Source organism: Mustela erminea, chromosome 11 (assembly GCF_009829155.1).
Source record: "Mustela erminea isolate mMusErm1 chromosome 11, mMusErm1.Pri, whole genome shotgun sequence".
NCBI lineage: Eukaryota > Metazoa > Chordata > Mammalia > Carnivora > Mustelidae > Mustela > Mustela erminea.
The window spans coordinates 1,309,801-1,329,374 of record NC_045624.1 but is presented as its reverse complement, the minus strand read 5'-3'; the positions used below and the strand labels follow the sequence as shown (position 1 = coordinate 1,329,374).

Below are 19,574 nucleotides of genomic sequence, written 5' to 3'. Positions count from 1 at the left end.
ACAGCTGTGTTTGCGTCTTGTTTGGAGTAGTGGGAAATTGGTAATTGTAGCATTATTAACCTTAGACCTTACTGAGCCTTGGCACGGTGGCCTCGGGAAGACTGTCTCTTGGGTCTGATAGTTGAGTTTCTGGGGACTCCTCGGAAAGCCCAGCTTCAGGTGTGGGCAGATCAGGCTGCCTCGGGCCCTGCTCCCCTGCTGCAGTCCGCATGCAACGTTGCAGGCTAGGGCTGCTCCTAGGGAGTCTCCGTCAGTGGTTGGATGAGGGGAATGTGTTAGATTCTCACAGAGGGAAATGTATCCCTGGTGTGTGGGACCCAAGGCCCTCCTGTTAGAGGTGGCCGAAGCGAACGGAGTCTGACCGTCTTGCCCGTGAAGTGACACGGACCTGGGTGAGGCAGGTCGCCGGCGTGGGCTCTCGGGGCGCTCTGCAGTTGGTGTCAACGGCAGGGCCGTGATTGTTTCGTGGCTGGATGGGACTTTAAGCCAGAGGGTGAAGGTGCTCTCATAGGTGTCTAATCAGACCTTTCCTGCTGCTTCCCCAGGGACCTGGCGGGGGTGCGTCACCTCCTCACTGTTCTTCGTGTGGTTCGCACGTTGCAGGGACGGTGTGTTCATCCTGGTGGCTGTGCAGTCTTGCCCAGTGCCTGGCCCAGGAACGCACTGAGAGGAGGAGGTGGCCAGAGCTCCTTTAGCACTGCCCGTGTCGGAAAACAGGATTGGCGCGCCAGCCCGTCAGCGGGCGGGTGGTCGGGTGTCCACCCCGGTCCCCCCCCCCCCCGTTCCCCCGTCCCCCCCCCCCCCCCCCCCCCCCGCCCCCGGCCTTACTCAGCTCAGGCTGCTTTGCAGAGCTCGTCCTCCCACACAGAGCGGAGTCTTAGGGCACAAGTCTTGGAATCTGTTCCAGACAAGGGCCCAGCCTGACCGGCTGGGGATTAGTGCTCTGGAGAGGTGACCCCTTCCCCACCCCCTCCGCTGTGTTCTTTCTCACAGAGAACCAGACCTTGGCCGTCCTGTCACTGACCATGGATTTCTCATTGCAGGACTCAACTCCAGCAGCCTGTTAAAACATGGTGGATTACTATGAGGTTCTAGGCGTGCAGAGACATGCCTCAGCCGAGGACATTAAAAAGGCGTAAGTAACTGTATTTATTTAATAATAAATCTTGGCTGTCGTGCTGGTCCTTGGATATTGTCACTTTTTAATCTATTGAAATGGGCCATGGAACAGAACACCCCCTTTTTTTTTTTTTTTAATCTTACTTACTTATTCATGAGAGAGGGGGAGCAGGGTGTCTGACGCGGGGCTCAGTCCCAAGACCCTGGGATCGTGACCTGAGCCAAAGGCAGATGCTTAATGACTGAGCCACTCAGGTGCCCTATTTCATTTTATTTTTTAAGATGTTGTTTATTTGACAACGAGCGTGAGTCCAAGCAGGGAAGCAGACTCCCTGCTGAACAGGGAGCCTGACGTGGGACTCGATTCCAGGACCATCCTGGCCGAGGGCAGACGCTTAACAGAATGAGCCACCAGGCCGTCCTAGCTTTTTATTTTTAATGAGCAAAGCTGTGTGGTGGTGCATGTTCCCGGTCCATTTTGTGGACTCGAGGCTTTGCGTGCGCAGCGATCAGGAAAACCTGAGTTGGAGGAGTGACCGTGTGGTGCTCTCCCTCCCGTGTCTTCTGAGAAACCTCCAGTCCGGTCTGGTCTGAGTCACGGCCGTGTGCTTCCCCCACTCCGAGTGATGTGGCCTGCCGGTCGTGGTGCTCATTCTGGTGTGAGTCCGGCTGCGGCCTCCAGGCCCACCGGGAGGGGCTGCTTTACGGGCCGTGCCGCGTGCCTTGAGCCTGGAAGAGCTGAGCGGTCTCTCACCAAACCTGGACAGACAGCACGCACCTGCGTCCTCCTGCGGGACCTTGTTGCACAGCAACAGCTAGTGCAAACGGACACTCTCTCTCTGTCTTGTCCGTGCACTCTCTGTTCTTACTGTGAAGATTCGTGACGCTTTAGGGCTTGTGGTCTGCTTACGGCTTATTGGGGTCCATAGTGGTAGAAAAATAAAGTCTCTTGGTGTTGTAGAGAGTCCAGCGTTAACCAGATTTTAAGAAGGCCAGCCGGAGGTTGTTGATGAAAATGCTGTGGTTAATTCGAGCCACAGCAGCTTTGTGTCCCCTTGTCAGATGTCAGGAGGCCTGCCTTGTTCCTCGGTCTCATCTGGATTCTGAGGGGCGCGCCCCTTCCCTGTTCGTCCAGTCCCCACCCCAGAGGTGGCGTTGATGTTGAGCTTAGTAAAAGGGAGCAGTGTGTGTGTGTGTGCGCGTGCGCACGTGCCCGTCACCGGGACTGTTCTGGAGTCTCCAGTGAGACCTGGATGCGGAGTGGGGCTCTCTGTGGATGCACCCGGGGCATGAGCGGGGTGGCAGGCAGACCTGCTCCGAGCTCCTGGCCTCTCTGCTGTGCTCCCGCTGCTGCGTGGTCCACGCACCCCGCGCGCATTGGCCCTCGTGTGTGTCCACGGGGCTGTGTGTCGAGCAGTCGCTTTGCGCCTGTGAGGTGGATGGGAGAGCCGGTTTCTTTTGCGGTAGGCGAGGGAGGTTCCACTGCGGACATCGGTATGCATCTCGCGAGTTCGCGCTCCGCATCCATTCCCCGGCCCCGTGGAGTTCCACGGCCGTTGGGTTTCTGCACGTGGATGTGACCACTGTCCTTTGACTCTCTTCAAGGTACCGGAAACTGGCACTGAAGTGGCATCCAGATAAAAACCCGGAGAATAAAGAAGAGGCAGAGAGAAAATTCAAACAAGTAGCTGAGGCGTACGAGGTGTTATCAGATGGTGAGTTAACCTGCCCAGAGCTCGGCCTCTCCCCAGGGCCGGTGGATGTGCCTGGCTGAGGTTTCGGACCCTGAGAAAAGACATTCCTTCCTTTCCTTGTGAAGCTTTGAGTCCTGTTCCTGGCAGATACTCGACACCGTTACCCGTGAGTGCTGTGAGCACCCTGGCTTCTCGCACGTTCTTTTGTGATGGCTGTTTTAAACAGGATGGCAGCCTGTTCTGAGGACGGACGGGACAGATCAGGGCATAGGAATCCATCTGGGTCACCACGTGGTGGCGGCGGTCACGATCTGACGGTGGTGCGGTGCTCTCTGCCCCACTCACCTCACGTGGCGGGCCTTTTGATGGTTTTCACTGTGCGCAAGGACTTCCTTTGTTTCTGGGAATGTCTGGCTGAGCTGTAGACTTCCAAAATTTGAGGTGTCTGTTCCCTGCCCCAGCTCCAGAGCGTCAGTGTTGGAAAGCACAGGCTTTTTGAGAGTCCCCATCTGTTAGCCTGGTCTCCTTAGTCAGGCGGAAGGTGAGCTTGATGCAGTCCGCAGGTTCGTGGTGGAGAAGAGTGTGAGAGGGTCCTGGGCTTGGGAGAGCAGCGTGGAGCTTTGTTAGAAACCGGGAATCTGCTGACGCCGCCTCGCCAGGAAGCGGCACGGAATGACCTGGTGTGAGTCCGCTCCCAGGTACCCAGGATGGAGGAGTCCTCGCTGGCTGCCGGGCCTGGGCCCCGCCCCAAGTGTGTCCTCATGTGCTCAGGGTTACTAGAGAAAGGCTTTTTTTTTTTTTAAATGTGCTTGAGAGAAAGATAGTGACAAAAATAGAGAATACACATGGGGAGGAGAGGGAGAATCAGATGTCCCGCTGAGCATGGAACCGGACGTGGACCTTGATCCCAGAACCTTGGGATCGAGACTGAGCCGAGGGCAGCACTTAAGTGACTGAGCCACCCAGGCGTCCCGTGAAAGGCATTTTTGATTTTGGAGAGAACTCCATGCAACCACGCTCCTCCTTACTACTAACAACACATTGAACATCCCTGTTTTGTCTGTTAATACATCTTTTTTACTTTAAAGGAAGTCCCAGATGTTTTATTTCAGTAGTAACTGTTAGTAGAAAACACGTAAACATTGATAATTGTAATTTTAAAAAATTAAGGTCTTAAACTGAGAAACTTTAGTTTTTTTTTTTTCTCCTAAATTTTATTTGAGAGAAAGCTCAAGAGCAGGGGTGGGGTGAGGGAGAAGCAGGTTCCCCGCCGAGCAGGGCGCCTGCGGTAGGACTCGAGCTCTGGACCCCGAGACTGCAACCTGAGCTGTAGGCGGGGGCTGCTAACCGCTGAGACCCCCGGCGCCTGTGCCAGCGGCTTCCTGGACTGGACCGACAGGCGGCCCCGCGGCCCTCAGCGTCGTCTCTTGCTGTTCTGTTTTTGTTTGTGCCGAACCAGCACTTGCGGAACGTGAGAGAAATCGGGGACTGATCCCAAATTATTTTTCATTTTAGTCTCGTGGTTTTACAAAAACAAAAAATGGAATTCAGACTTGATCTTTGTCAGGAAGGGAACCTTGACCTTCTCGTCAAGATGACAGCGTTGCTCTTCTCTGCCCCTTCTCGGAGGGGGAGCGTTGCTCTTGTGGTCTTATGCAGCCGGCGGCCCGGGGGTTCCCTTCCCGGCGGTGGGTCCCGTTCTTACTAGAGCTCTGGCTGCCAGAAGCTGGCTTTCGGTGGTTTGCTTGTGCGCACGGTTTCCCCGTAACTCCTGTTGTTTTACCTCACAATTTGGTAGAACCTGATGTTTTGGGGTAAACACATGGCATTAAGAGAAGGCGCCTGTCCATCCAGGGCTGCAGTGCCGCTGTTCGTTCTAGAAGGTAAATAGGACAGCAGACCCTCACCAAGGCTTGCTTGGACTGTTGCTCTTCCAAGGGGATGAAGCCTGTGGGGTTAGAGTTGGCTTCTTGTCTGGCTTTCAGTACATCGATTTCTTGCCCCATCGAGGCCCCATCCTGTTTCCACGCCCCAGATCTTATCCCCCCAATTGGACCTGGTAATAAGAAGGCACACGTCTGGAATTGGAGTAGTTTTTATAACGTGCAGTGTGATTTTAATGTATGTGTGAGCTGCACGCTCTGTGCACAGGAGGCTGAAAGAAATACTTAGTACGTATAACCACATTTTAAATTTTTTTATAACTTTTTTTTAGATTTATTTGTCAGAGAGAGCGAGAGAGCGAGCGCGCTCACGTGTACAGGCAGGCGGGGTGGCGCAGAGCGAGAAAGAGAGAAGCAGGCTCCCCGCTGAGCAAGGAGCCCGATGTGGGGCCCGATCCCAGGACTCCGGGATCATGACCCGAGCCGAAGGCCGCGGCTTAATGACTGAGGCTCCCCCCCACCGCCAGGCATCCCTGTAATCACATTTTAAGCTCTCTACTACTAAAAAAATTTTGTTTTTATGGAGATGTACTTGGATTTTCCCTCTTCCCCTTTTTGAAGTAAGAGAGGTCTGACTCTTTAACTGAAACCTTGAAAGCCGCATTGGTTCCTTGGTTTACAGTCTGGAAATGTTTTGGTGAATTGAGGGGAAAGGAACTTGGTCTTTATTGACTTTCCTTTTTAATTATAGCCAAAAAACGGGACATCTACGACAGATACGGCAAAGAAGGGTTAAATGGAGGTGGAGGTACGTAAATGTTGATTTTTCTCTTGGGTTTGTACTGAGCAAAGCACTTTGTAGATGCGGAGTCTGGGGGGGCCCTGCTCTGCCACACTGAGTTCGTGCTCCCGGATCGGTACGTGATCCTGGGTCGGGATACCCACAGGGCTTAGAGAACAGATGGTATGCACACCCCTGACGGCCTGTGGCGGTGGCCTCACACGGGTGCTTGTGTTTGATGAGACGACCCGTGACGGCGGGCGTTGACTGAAGGCCGCAGCCTGAGCACAGACCGGGTTGACGAGCACGAGTGAACGTTTCCGCCCTTGTACAGGATGCTTCAGCACAGAAGAGAAACTGCCTCCTGGGTGTGGATGGCAGGTGCAGAGACGGTGAGACAGGCTGGTGGCCACGCTGTGCCCTTCCAGAGCGCGAAGCCCACGCTCGCGTGTCCCCACCAGCCGCAGGCCATGAGGCACCCATGGTGTATGAGCCCGATTTACAGGATGTTCTGTGGATAAGGAAGTAGCCGCAAAACCAAGGATTCACAGGCTGAAAGCTCTGTTTCATCTTGCAGGAGGGATTCATTTCGACAATCAGTTTGAGTTCGGCTTCACATTCCGTAACCCAGAGGACGTCTTCAGGGAATTTTTTGGTGGAAGGGACCCATTTTCATTTGACTTCTTTGGTAAGTTCATTGTTCTGTGGGCATGTCCGTGATTCCTTTTCTGCTCATCACCGTGGCGCCCTGTGGTTCAGCTTTGTTTACGCAGTGTAGGGGCTCTCAAACCCGTTGGTCTACTCTGGCAGAGGTTTCTGAATGAACGCCTCGCATGTGGAAACAATAAAGGTGTGAGTGTGTCTGTTTCCTTACATGTCCGGCTCTAATTAACCTCCCTTTTTTCTCTCAGTTAGACAGTGGGGAGGATGCAGGTGCCGGGGCGCGGAGGCGCCGCTGGCTGTGGAGCGCGGAGTTCTACATGCATCTGCCCCGACTTGTTCTGGGTAGACACTGGGCCTCGTAAGCAGACTTGTTCAGAGGGTATTGGCTCTGTAAACCCGGTCTGTTTTTCTAACGGTGGCGTACCGTGACTGTTGAGGTCACAGTCGGTGAAAAGAAAGGTGTTTCCGGAGCGAGGCAGCGCCGGTCTCGCGGCGGAGAGTAGTCTTTGCGAAAGGAGCCTGTGGCGTTCGACTGCCGTGTCTTCCAGAACGGATTTTCCCGCCAACCTCACTTCTAGCAGTGATGCCTGATGCCAGGTTTCCGTGTGTGTCTCTGACGCGAGTTGTGGGGGGGCACAGGTGCGCGCCGCCTGTTGAGAGCTCCCTGTCCGCGGCTGCCCGAGCGGCCCTGGGGTGCCGGGAAGCTCGGAGGCCGGAGCGCGCCAGGTCCGGCCACAGCCATTTCTTTGTTGGCTCACTGGGGGTCCCCAGCCTGTGCTTCCATCCTTTGTGGCCTGGAGCCTGGCTGGAGAGCCTGAGCACCACCTGCGTCCCTCCACGGGGGAAGCCAGAAGAGAGGTTCTGCTACACATAACGGGAGAAACCAGTGGACCCTTGCCCATCCTGGGCATGAAGAAGAGTAATTCGCCGCCATGTCTGGTAGGTATTGGGGCCTGTGAGATGCTGTGGCCCTGGAGTTTACTTCAGATGGGGGTTCAGAGATATTTTTTTTAACTGTGGTGTGGCCTGACTTGGGGAGAGTTGCTGACGGAGGGAGGGGGTACTTGTGGAATAGCCGTGTAGTGGACAAGCGTGGATTAGCGTTCTCACCCGCAGGCGTCAGAGTGAGGCTCAGTTAGGGGTGAAGAGGAGCTTGGTCTTCGAAGCTTTATCCTGCTGCCGCAGAGTGTGGACTGGGAAGGCCCCTGTTAACGTGGGAGGTGCATCTGTTTGTTCTTGATTAGTTGGCTTTCATGTATCTAACAGATCTTAACGTAAGAAAACAAAGAATTCGTGGTCTTTTCCTGTGCTAAACTTACTTGTGTGTCTCATTACCACCTTTCGCGAACTGTGCATGTGTTGTGTTGGGGGAGCAACGCAGTGTTGGGGACTCTCCTGGTGGCCAGGCGAGGGTCCTCTGCCCCCAAGGGTTTGGGTTCCTGGCGCACATGGGGTGGGGGAGCAGTGAGCAGGCTCATCCCCGAGCCTCAGGCCAAGCTGACTTTATTGCTTCATGGTTTGTTTTGGGAAGGAGTCCTTCGTGGTTGAATTGTAGCCAGATTTTGTTTTCCGTGGGCAAAGAGTCGGTGGGAATGGTTTTCATTGAGCACTTACTCCAGAGAGAAGGAGGCGCAGCGATTGTGATCGGGGGTGGGAGAGGATGTGAAGAGTGTTGTACCCGCTCCAGGCTGCTGGAGTCTCTGGGCTTGACATGTTCTAGGTTGAGAGGGGTGTGGGTATACAGAAATCTTGATGTGCACGTGTAGCTCACGGACATTGTGGGCATGTGGACGTGTGCACACTTGGGCAGAAATTTCTTCTTTTGGACTGGGAGTCCTGTTCGGTCGATAACTAGTCCTGCTGTCATTGTAGACTCCGGGCCCTTGGTTTTAGAGGCTGAGCTGCTCAGATTTTAAGACTGGGCGTTTCCTCTGTGTTCCCCATGCCAGGTGCGACAGTGACACTTCTTCAATCCATTCTTGTAGGTGTTCTAGGGGACTTCCATTTTCAGGCTCTAAGGATTTGCACACAGGAAAAGAAGCTGCTGCACGGCTACTACATGTACGAAGTAACGGTTCAGCCTGCTGGGGGTACGTGTAGTCGGGTCTTCACGCGGGGCTGGGGCTGGCCGCCCCGGCCGTGGTTTCGCGGTGGGGAACCAGCGTCGGCGCCGTTGTCCCTCAGCCCTGCTGTGACGTCCGTCCGTAGCGGTACAGAACGTCAGTCCTCACTTTCACCTTCCTCCCTCCCTCTGCTCTTCTCCTCTGAGATAAGTAGGTCAAAACGGGAGACGCTCTGAGCTGTACTTCGTGAGTATCAGAATATAAAATCCCATGTCTGACTCCAAATGAAGATGGACAGAACTTGGAAGAACTCACGAGCGAGCCAGTGGCAAGGACGGAGATGTGAGGGGCTCTGGGCGACTGTACACAGGGCCGGGCCTCAGAACGCACCAGGGAGAACTGTTGGGGAGGTAGAGCCCGTGGGCCCGGGGCCTGGCTGCTGCCGGTACCCCGATGACCACAGCCGCCCGGAGAGGCAGTTGACCTGGATTCCCAAACCCGCACAGAGCCCTGGCCTGCAGATTGAGGGTGCGGGTCCTACCTTTGCGGGCAGCTGATCTTGTTGGAATCCGTTCCCACATACCAGGCACACCAGAATGAGCTCTCGTCCAAGCGTGCAGTGGAAGGGATTGCGTTCATTTGAGTCCGGGTCACTGTTTGCTTTTACCGGACCCAGTGACTCCGAGTTCGGAGAAGGTCAGAGAACACTAATGTCTTACAGTCATTAGAAGCCCCAGCAGGACTGTCGTTTGTAAGAATGTCTCGGTATACTGAGTATTTTTATTTACTTCCGCTCTCACGTTAGTAAGAGCCAAACTTCAGCACCTAAAGCTGTTTCCTGAGGGCCCACTCTGTTCAGCCCATTTTCCCTTCCTGGAAGCCCTGTCTGCGCACCGGCCGTAGCCGCGAGGGGACACGCCTGTCGCGCGGGGCCGGCGGGCTTTTGGAGGGAAGTGGTGTTCCCGCGAGGAGGGTCGTAGCAGACTGTTCTGACCCAGACGTCCGTTTGACGTAGTGAGCCCGTCATTTTGCTCTCCCAGGCTTCGAGGAGGTGGCGAGTGAGGACTCGGAGCCCGGGTCGGAGGACTCGGCCGAAGACGCGGCAAGCGAGGAGGACAGCGAGGTTTTGGATGTGATCTCCAGCGAGGAGCTGGATGTCTGTAGCGAAGATGAGCCCAGCGAAGGCTGTAGCCGGGGCCGGGGCGAGCTGCTCAGTGAGGAGCTGGAGTTTGTGTCCAGCGAGGAGGCGGCGAGTGCGGGGGACGTGGAGGAGCTCAGCGAGGAGTGTGCGGAGCTGCTGAGCGAGGACAGCGGGCCGGAGCCGGAGGGGCTGCCCGCGGGCCCGTGAGCGGAATAAAACGTTTGTGCGTTACGAACCAGTGCCTGAGACCGTCCTTGCTCAGACAGCGGAGCGGTCCTGGAGGGCGCCGGCGAGTGGACAAGGGGTGGGCCCCGGGAGGAGAGGCGGGGGCTCCCGCAGCCCCACGCGCACCGTGAGCGAGAAGCCTTGCGCTTCCAGGCCCGCTGGGTGGCCTCGGGCAGCCTCAGTCCCCCAGGCTTGGGGGCTGGCAAGAGGAAATGGTGTCTCCTGGTCTTTGGAGGCCAGGAGTGTGGAACCAGGTCCTGGGAGGGAGCAGCTCTTCCAGCCCCCTCAGATGGTCCGTGCATGTCTGCACACTGGCCCCCTTTGCGAGAGTGTCCCTGTCCAGATGTCCCCCTCCTAGGGACGTGGCACTCCTGGATTCAGACCCACCCTACTGAGCTCGTCTTAACCTCATCGTCAGCAAAGACCCTGTTTCTTCTGGAAAAGGTCACACTCAAGGGCTTGGGGCTTTGGGATTCCACACCACTTTGGAGGGCCACAGTCCATCCTGTAAAGTAGCTTTCCCCAGAGAGTTGTCTGTATACTCTAGAAGCAGCCCTTTTGGAAGGGGAGAGAGGGGGAGGCCTTCGAAGCGCGTTGTGCTGGAAGAAGGTAGGGAAGGCAGAGGTGAGAGGCGCGGGTGCCTCCCCACTCCTCAGGGATGAAGTGTCACACGCATGTGTCCACGCACGTGTCCTCGGAAAGAAGGCGAAGAGTAAGACTTGACAGTCCACGTGGACACGTAACGCGTCCGGCTAGTTTCTGGCGTCGTGCTGCCTCGGTGGCTGCCCCTCTGGCTTCCCCGCTGCTCCTCTTGGGAGGGACTGGCTCTTTGGGTCACATTTTCCTGAAGAACGTGGCCGCACGTCCCTGTGCTGCCTTGGGAGCGCTTGCCCTTGGTGTGGAGCTGGCGTGTGGAAGCAGCTCCTTTTCGTTTGAAGTTCATGCTGGCGAGTGCGGGCGCCTCGGCTCTTCATCCTCGAGCCCGTGCTTGGGAGTGATTCCGAGACGTGCCTGTGGTGCCCTCCGGTCCCCGCATGGTCCCCGCCGCGCATGGTCCCCGCTGCAGGCCCGCGGGGAGAGGGGAGGCCGGCTGCCCGACAGGGTGGTTCTGAGAACTCTCTTCCCGGCCGGGAGAACAGCGGAGCTGGCCCACGGCGGGTGTGCAGGCCCGCGGGCGGGGTCTGGCTGCCAGGCCCTCCGTGCGGTCTCACTTTCCAGGGTGGCAGCGCCTGGACGCCTGTCGCTGCTGCGGTGTTCGCGTAGTTTGTAGCCTTGCTTGGGTCCGTTTCCGGACTCTGTTGTAGGGTTGGCTCCCTGTGTCTTCCACGTGGAATTTTGGTCCGTGTAGTTGAAGGAAACACTTCCTGGGAACTGGGAGGACAGGTTCTATGGCCGCAGCTGTGGGAGAGCGTAGGGCAGTCGAATGGGGGCCGCTGACCCTCTTTCTTCGAAATGCCCCTGCTGCGTTGGAGGTTCTGTCCTGTCTCCCCCCCCCGCCGCCCCCACGTTTTTCTTGTGGCCCAGGCGGGAGTTGATACTGTGAGGCCTGTGGGGGGGAGCCGCTGGCACCGCGCACTGTCAGAGTCTCCTGCCCAGTGCCTGGGGTTTGCGCCTCCTGATTCACGGGAGGGCTTCTGGGCAGTGGGCTGGGAGCCGTGTCAGCCGGGGGGACTGAGTTTGGTTCCTGTGCTTGTTTGGTGTGCGTTAAGGGAGGTGATCGACCTGTTTCTCCAAACTTGTTCTGTGTTTATCTGCCAGATACTGAATCTTGGTAAACCTTAAGAACGCGTATGGCTTTGAACACTCTCAAAATGTAAACTTTTTTCCATAAGGCTGTTGGCACGTGTGCGTGCACGTGTGTATCTGTAGTGTGCACTTGTGCTAAATTATTCCACAGCGTTCAGTTAAATGTACTTTTTGTCCTAAGTGTGACCTTGTTACGTGGCTGTTGGTGAGGATCTTGCTGATAAGACTGACCCCCTTCAGGGATTTCCTGTTTCGGGGAGACTAGCAGATCTCTGAGGTACAGAAGGTGTGCTTGGTACACAGCCGGGGCTCCTGTGACCATGTTGGCTCACGGCCCAGACCTGCGCCTGTTTCGGGTCGCCTTGGTATCTCCCCGCTTAAAGGTCCTTGTAAAATCAGTGATCGAGCATTCAGATCTTACTTTCTGAAGTCTGTGTTACGTTTCTCCAGAGAAGAGCAACAGGGCCTGTGTTTATGTGTTTCTGTTTCTGACCGTATAGCCCTCTCTGAGGAAGTTTCGCTGTAAGGAGTCGGCTCGCTCGCTGTGGAGACGGACCGGTTCCGAGTCGGAGAGCTGCGCTCTGGGGTGGAGTCCAGAGGCCGTCAGTCTGGAGGAGCCAGGGTCCAGCTGAAAACCCATCAGGCTGGAGAATTCTTTCACTGGGGGGAGGGTGGCCTTTTGTTCTCTTCAGCCCTTCTGTGGATTGGACGAGGGACACCGGTCCCAGGGAACCCAACAGGTGCCGTTCCGTCTGCCGACGGCAGCGCTGGTCTCACGCAGAGACGCACCCAGGAGACCAGCGGGCCCAGTGTCGCAGCGCGCCGGCGCCCCTTCCAGTTTCCCCGTGAAACTCGCTCCACAGGCCGCCCCCGTCCGCTCCGGACCCGCACTCCTGTCCTCCGGTGGCGACTTCATTTCGCCATTTCCCTAACAGGACGATGGCTGTGCTGTGCGTGCCCAGAAACGCTCACCTTCCTCCCTCGTGAGGTCCTGAAACACCGTGGAAGCGGCGTGTGTCTGCGGCGCCGCGGTGCGGGGTGGGCAGCCGCTTGCTGGTGCGGCCCAGTGTGCGCTCGGGGCTCCCCGACCCAGCGGGAAGGGCCCTCGCCGAGAGCCTCGTGCAGTCACATGTGGTCGCGGCCGATGACCGTGAGTTCGGGGGCGTAGCTAACACGGGTTTGACGCGGGCTCCGTTTCTGACGGTGGCATCGTGGATGTATCTTCCCACGGTTCCGCATGTTCGGTTTTTTTCTCTCACTTAGTTACCGAGGAACGTGCAGTAAGGACTCGCGGATCCCCCGGCCCGCGGTGAGCTTGTCGGCAGCCGGCCACGCGCAGCTCAGCTTCTGATGAACCCGGGCTCTGCTGGGGGTGGGGGGTGGCCCCTCGCCCCGCGTCGCTCAGGGTCCGTCCCTCCTGCGCCGGCTCCCGCTTTCCTTAGCCGCGAGACCGGCGGCTGCGGTTCATGTGCGCGCTGGGCTGGGAGGAGCACTTGGTAGCGTGGTGGGTCGCGTTGTGTTGTCTTGTTACAGCTTTATTTCTAAAACCAAACATATTTACCCTTCTTGAAGGGGATGCATGCTCAAGACTTGGGAAGTACAAATGGGGTAAGGGGGAGATACCAGCATTTGTCTTGCTACCAGAGAAGAATCCACGGTTCACAGTTGTCCCGTGCTGTGGTTGTGTGTGTTACCTAAGTGTTCTCTTCTGCCTTCGTCTAAGCCTGAACCTAACGGCCATTTAAATATGAACGTTGAAAAAGCTGTTTACCACTTCCACTTTTGGAAAGTCTGGTTATTTTCAGTTTTCAATATATAATTAATGGTTTGAATTCTCTTAGTGCAGTGAAATAGTTTCATCTTTGAGATGAATGATTTCCCTGAAATAGAACTGCTGGGTTGAAAAGTTTTTAAAAATTGATTGTTTGTAGTTTGGGGCTGAAGATTTTGCAAGGTCACGGGACATACGCCTTCACTGCTTTCTGAAAGGGCACAGACTAGTAACGGCCCGTGATAAGCTCCTCGTAAAGGTGTGTCGAGTCTCAGAGTGGCGGCTTTTAACAACATAGGCATGAACTTAAAAAAGAACGTGTTCCTTCATATCACCATGGCTGTTGTAACGAAGACTTTTCATTTTCAGGCTTAAAGTTTTATAACTTGAATATTTGAAATTATGTCAAGTTTGATGAGTAAAACAACTACCTGAATTGTCGAAAAACATTTAGACTGTGTGATTAAAAAAAAATAATAAAAGATTTTTTTAAAAGAAAATTACCAGAAAATGAACTTAAAATCCACTGGCCTTACTCCTACTTCTTCTTTTTCTTTTTTTTCTTCTTCTTCTTCTTTTTTTTTTTAAAGGTTTTATTTATTCATTTGACAGATCACAAGCAGGCAGAGAGAGGAAGGGAAGCAGGTTCCCTGCCGAGCAGAGAGCCTGATGCGGGCGGGACTCCGTCCCAGGACCCTGAGACCGTCACCTGAGCCGAAGGCAGAGGCTTAACCCACTGAGCCACCCAGGCGCCCGCGAAGTCCATTTCTTAGAGGAGAGTCAGAAATTGCACAGTGTGTTTAAATTGCATTCGTAATGTTTGTTGCTTCACGTGGGTGGTGGAGGTCAGGGTAGCTCTGGCAGAATTGGGTACTGCATTTGGCTGTGGTTTTAATTGAACAGGGTGAGTCTCTGGGGAAATATACAAAGTGTTAACTAGCTTTTTGTCACATTTGTGATGGACTTCGTTCATACTTTGTTACAGTGGGCTGTAATCCCAGCCCCGTTTATGACGAGTACGTAATAAAGGATTTTCCGGAAAACGATTTTGTGGAGGGCAGCATTTACTGTGCAGTGCGGGAGTAGAGTTGCCGCACCGGCAGTCTGGGTTACCTGTTCTCACCCGGTGCCCGCTGTGACTCTACGTGGGTTCCTCGGGGGCCGGTGAGCCACGTCTCCACCTTAGGATTGCACAGAGGCCTTCCTCCTCCTCTGGCACCTTCTCCTTCTGATCTTCGAGGAGGGCCCCAGTAATCAGTCCCTCTGAACGTGTCCTTCAAGGCCACCGTCCTGCTCGTGGCATTAGATAAAGCAGAGCAGACGATTTTCGCTGAGAACCGCTCTGAGAGGCCAAGACTGTGCCTGTGCTCTTTCCTTGGCCCTATTTTTTTTTTTTTTTTTAAAGATTTTATTTATTCATTTGACACAGAGAGATCACAAGTACGCAGAGAGGCAGGCAGAGAGAGAGAAGGAGGAAGCAGGCTCCCCGCGGAGCAGAGAACCCGATGCGGGACTCGATCCCAGGACCCTGAGATCATGACCTGAGCCGAAGGCAGCGGCTTAACCCACTGAGCCACCCAGGCGCCCTCCTTGGCCCTATTTTGAGCTTCTTGAACTGCGCTTCAGCCTTGCCTAGCCGTCTGTTCTCACTTGGGGCGATCTGTGCATGTCTGCGAGTCAGGGCCGAGTTCACCGCGAAGGTCACGTATATCCGTGCACTTCGGTTGCATGGTGAACTCCATTTCCGCGTGGGGCCGGTGCTCCTTGCGTGGTCACTCTGGCCTGCTCGTCCAGCGGGTCCAGAAAACAGATGCTGGTTCGGTAATTTCTGTGCGGGCGTGGAGCGTGTTCCTGGTTCTCTGGCATGCGTTTTTTTCTTAGTGTTCTTCAGGATTCCTTGTTTGATTTCATGCAGAGCCCCTCAATTTCCCTGAAAAAAATAGAACACTGATTAATTCACAGAACCACAGTGCACTTTAAAAAAGTCTCTGTAATTCTTACGTTTTTAATAGGTGCCCATTGATGGATAACCAAGAAAATATCAGGGCTAATCTTATTTTTATTTTCAGGAGCATTTGGTGTGTCTAACAGGAATACTGTGCCTATCTGTATTCGTAACTTTCTGTTAAAGCAGGGCACATCGTTCCTGTCTGCCAATTAACATTTATTCAGATTTGACTTTGATTAATCTATTATAAATTTTTTTTTGAGATGTCAAGTTTACAGAAAAGTAGATGAAATTCTTAAACCCCGTGGCCCAGAATCAGCAGCTACTAAATTTTGCCTTACTTGCTATGTTCTGTCATGTAAATTAACATTAAAATAATCCATTTTTTGGGGCGCCTGGATGGCTTGGTGGGTTGATGGCTCTGCCTTTGGCTCGGGTCATGATCCCAGGGTCCTGGGATTGAACCCCGCATCGGGCTCTCTGTTCAGCAAGCCGGGAGCTTGCTTCCTCCTCTCTCTCTGCCTGCCTCTCTGCCTACTTGCGATCTCTGTCGAATAAATAAAATCTTAAAAAAAAAAAAGTAACATTAAAAAATAATCCATTTTTGTTATTTCTTAATTACGTTGGGGAAGGTAACCCAGGTCCCATGGAAAACAGTTCCTTGAGTGCGAAGTTAGTCTTTGCAGTGGTGGCAGCAGGGACAGTGCCGAGTCGGACTCACAGGCCACACTGAAACAGCTCCTGAGAGCCCCTGGGCAGCTGGGGTCAGTTACGTGACTGCCATGGGCTTCCGTCGTGATGCTGGGCTCCTTGCTCAGCAGCGAGTGTGCTGCTGCCCCTCCCTCTGCCCCTTGCACCACAAATGCTCGCAGGCGCACTCACTCTCAAATAAGTAAAATCTTAAAAGGAAAAAAAAAAACTCCCCTAAGAAACTCTCAGCTCTGGGTCACAAACAAGTTCGGGGGGATGTTCCGACTGGGAGATGAGCATTAAGGAGGACGCGTGATGGGTTGAGCGCTGGGCGTCCTGTGCAGGTGATGAGTTCTCTGAGCCTTAACGGTACATGTGTATGTGCTAACTTGAATTTAAGTAAAATCTCGATGCGAGAAAAAGGAGGAAACCCCGGCTCCTTGTGTGAGTTTGGAGTGCACATGGGTGATCCCGGTTTTCATGTTGGTTCCGTGGAGTGATTATATCAACAGTCTGGTTATTTTTTCCTTAGTACATTCTAGCTGTGGTTGAATTAAACGAGCAAGTAAAGCTGCTGGTTATTCGGTGGACTTGGTGGCTCTGCGGACCAGCTTTGGTCCAGCGTCCTGACGAGTCTCTTCTGATGGAGTCATGTGCTGTGAGGCGTGGCCTGTTTCCCTCCATTGCAGCTCTGCCATGCAAAATAAGCTGAACTAAAACTACCTTTGTTTGTTTCTAGAAGACCCATTCGAGGAATTTTTTGGCAGTCGTAGAGGCCCCCGTGGAAGCAGGAACCGGAGCACAGGGTCATTTTTCTCTGCCTTCAGTGGATTTCCGTCTTTCGGAGGAGGGTTTCCGGCTTTTGATTCAGGTATGAAACCCTTCGATCTGATGTCCGGTCTGTGGCCAGCGTGGCGCCGTTCAGGTTTGGAAGGAGCGTCTGTCCTTCTGGTTCTCGTAGCCGTGTATGTTTGCGGTGGTTTCCTGTGTACCAAGTCTGTACTGAGTAACCTGCGTTTTCCTCTCTCCGCTTCCCGAGAGTGTTTTACTTGAAAATCCACTTCTCCTCTTACTACCAAAGGTCAACATTTCATGAAATTCCTGGTTAAAAGAAGTCCCTTGATTTGGGGTAACTAATTGTGAAAAATCCCACCTGTAGACAATCTCCCTGAAACCTTTTTTGTCTGAGCTCCTCGGTTGCTGTAAGAACAAGAGTCTTCTGGGAGGGTCCAGGCTGAGGAGCCGAGAAGGGGGCTCTGACCCTGTGCAAGCGTCCTGGGCCACGCAGAGTGCAGCCCGAGGGGGTAACTGCGGCCTTGCCCTACAGCGGCCGGCAGCTCGGTGGCACGCCTGTGACTCTTGAGTGTGAGCCCCATGCTACATGTAGAGATCCTCGAAAATAATAAAATCTTTTATAAAAAAAGGGCAGCTCATCAACCGGAGTACTGTGCATGTGGCCTGATGTAGTTACGTATTTTACCTGAAAAATAAGGATTTTTTCTTTGAAGTTCGTATAGCTCCCCTTAACAGAGTTGCTCTTGTATCTCCGGGTGCTCTGACTTCTGTGTGAATTGCTGCGTGGTAGGCGTTGGCCAGGCTTGTTGGGGGCACCACCCTGCAGCCTGCCGCTGGGCCGCCTTCCTGTCCCACGTGCTGCCAGCACAGCGCAGGCGAACGCGGGTTCAATGGCGTGTGGACGTTCAGGGCTGCCGCACACCCTTGCCTGCGGGACCACGCAGTGCCCTGCCGGTGAGTTTGCTGAGACTCGAGGGAGAGTCCGAGAAAACCCGTTGAATACGTCAACCAAACGGTGCTTCACTGAAGAAATGTGTGTTTTTCTGCCACGTGTGGATGCAGACCCTGTAGCAGCCCTGCAGAGTCTCCTGTGCAGGGGGCTGGGGATTTGCCCTGGCGTGAACGTCTTCAAGACGGACAAGTGGAAATAAGCTCCGGAAACACGCCGGTCTGCTTCAGAGATCGGTTTGCTCTTGTGGGACTTGAGGAGGTCAGGGCTTTCTGGCCTCTGGTGTGATCGCCGTGATTGAGAACGTTGTGCCCAAGTGAATTATGTGGGTCCGTACTTTCCCAGTAAGTGTTCGCAGCTAAAATTGTGCTCTGTAAACTCAGAGGTTTACCCCTTCGCGGTCTCTGCGAGGAGAAGGGAAGCAGGTCGGCTGGGGCGTCCTGCGCTGGCGAAGCCGCGCTGCTCCTGCGGCCTCCCCAGGCCCCCGGCCTCCTGCTCCAGCGTGGTCGTGGTGGTGGCCGGCCGGCGGTCGCCAGGGTGAGCCGCCAAAGCGCGCAGCAGAGTGCTGGTGGGGGAGGGGAGAGGAGACCGCGTGGGAGAAGGGGGGCGCCTGTTGGGCCCCCGGCCTCCAGAGGCGCACGTGCCCGTCCCCCTGGTCCTCGTGGTTCTGGGAACGCTCTGTGCAGGCAGCGCTCCTTGGTTTGGTCCGATCTCCTGGTTCTCCTGTTACTCGCACCTGCCTGCACCGGAGCCGACAGGCCGGCCCTGATCATCCGTTTTCCCGCAGGGTTTCCTTCCTTCGCGCCCGCGGGGCACGGGGGCCTCACCTCGTTCTCGTCGGCGGCGTTTGGCGGTAGTGGGATGGGCAACTTCAAGTCCATATCGACTTCTACAAAAATGGTCAACGGCAGGAAAATCACTACAAAGAGGTAAGGTGCTTATGTGGGCTTCTAAAGTGGTGCCGCGTGTCTTCGGCGGCGCTTGGAGCGTGCCGTGCGGTCAGCGCGGACACCGGGGGCCTCCTGTGTCCGAGTCCGAGCTTTCCCTCTGCACGGCTGCTTAGTGATCCTGCGGTGGAGGTGGCCTCTGTGTGGAGCCACGTTCAGAGCGTGTGACGCGTAGTGGCCGCGCAGCTGGAGCGCGCCGTTGGAGGGCGAAAGCCGCAGGCCGTCCGTACTTGCAGAGGGCGCGGGCTCCCGGGCCGTGCTGGGGACGCAGCTCTGTCTGTCGGGCAGAGTGCGCTTTAGGGAAGAACCGTCGTCAGTCGGTTGCTCCCCCTGGGTTCTTAGCCTTCAGCAGGAGCGGTTTCCTGTGGGCCGGTGGGAATGCCACCATTTTAAAATAGGTAACGTTCCGTGTATGGAGTCTAAAAAGAGGTCTGCGGTGCATTTTATCTTTCAGAATTGTGGAGAACGGTGAAGAGAGAGTAGAAGTTGAAGAGAACGGCCAGTTAAAGTCCTTAACGATAAATGGTAAGGAGCAGCTGCTGCGCTTGGATAACAAGTAACCGGGCCCGCGCGCGGCCGGAGCGCGCGCGGTAACGGCGCCGCCGAGGACCGGCACAAGCGCTTTTTTGGGAAGATTTCAAACGAACTCCACTTTCAGTATAATGTACCTAGTCTAAAGTATTTATACACAGCTCGCCGGAGCCCTGTTTGTCCTAGACCTTTGAGTTTCTTGTTGGGACCATATAATAGGACCATTGTTTGGGGGTTTCTGTTTTTGGTGGTTTTTTTGTTTTTTGTTTTTTTTGTTCTGTTTTGTTTTGTTTTTGGTTCTGTTTCGTTTTGTTTTTATTTTGTTTTCTTGTCTTTAAAATTGTTGTAAATCTCTGTATGCACTTTGCTTTTTTATTAAACGTAATCCAAGGCGGCCGTGACTCTTTCGTACACTAACACCAGCACGGACCTGCTTCCCATTGTGTTTGAAACGTGAGCCGCTAGAGTCAGCCTGCTGTGAAGTTAACATTGCCAGGATGAATCTTCCACAAAAATAATTTCAGTTCTTCTCAGTATTTAGTAGTGAGAGATATTAATGCATTAATGGTGATACATTTCTCGTTTAATAATAAATTGAGGATGTTTTCTAGTTGTGCATGAATGCTGG

At 54.4% G+C, this 19,574-nt stretch overlaps 1 protein-coding gene across 4 annotated transcripts in view; it reads left to right on the top strand.

The window, feature by feature from the left end:
* The window catches only part of DNAJB6 (DnaJ heat shock protein family (Hsp40) member B6), a 61,279-nt gene that overhangs the window by 21,537 nt on the left and 20,168 nt on the right, over positions 1 to 19,574 (top strand). For 2 of the 4 annotated variants that reach the window (XM_032304268.1, XM_032304269.1), the window contains 7 exons: positions 1,044 to 1,135; positions 2,725 to 2,834; positions 5,448 to 5,504; positions 6,055 to 6,165; positions 16,464 to 16,595; positions 18,256 to 18,397; positions 18,870 to 18,940. In XM_032304268.1, the coding sequence (XP_032160159.1) occupies positions 1,071 to 1,135; positions 2,725 to 2,834; positions 5,448 to 5,504; positions 6,055 to 6,165; positions 16,464 to 16,595; positions 18,256 to 18,397; positions 18,870 to 18,940 (688 nt within the window). In that variant the 5' untranslated portion in view covers positions 1,044 to 1,070. Of the gene's footprint in view, positions 1 to 1,043; positions 1,136 to 2,724; positions 2,835 to 5,447; positions 5,505 to 6,054; positions 6,166 to 8,125; positions 8,231 to 9,243; positions 12,158 to 16,463; positions 16,596 to 18,255; positions 18,398 to 18,869; positions 18,941 to 19,574 lie in introns of those variants that run through there. The other 2 variants (XM_032304270.1, XM_032304271.1) reach the window with 2 other exon arrangements.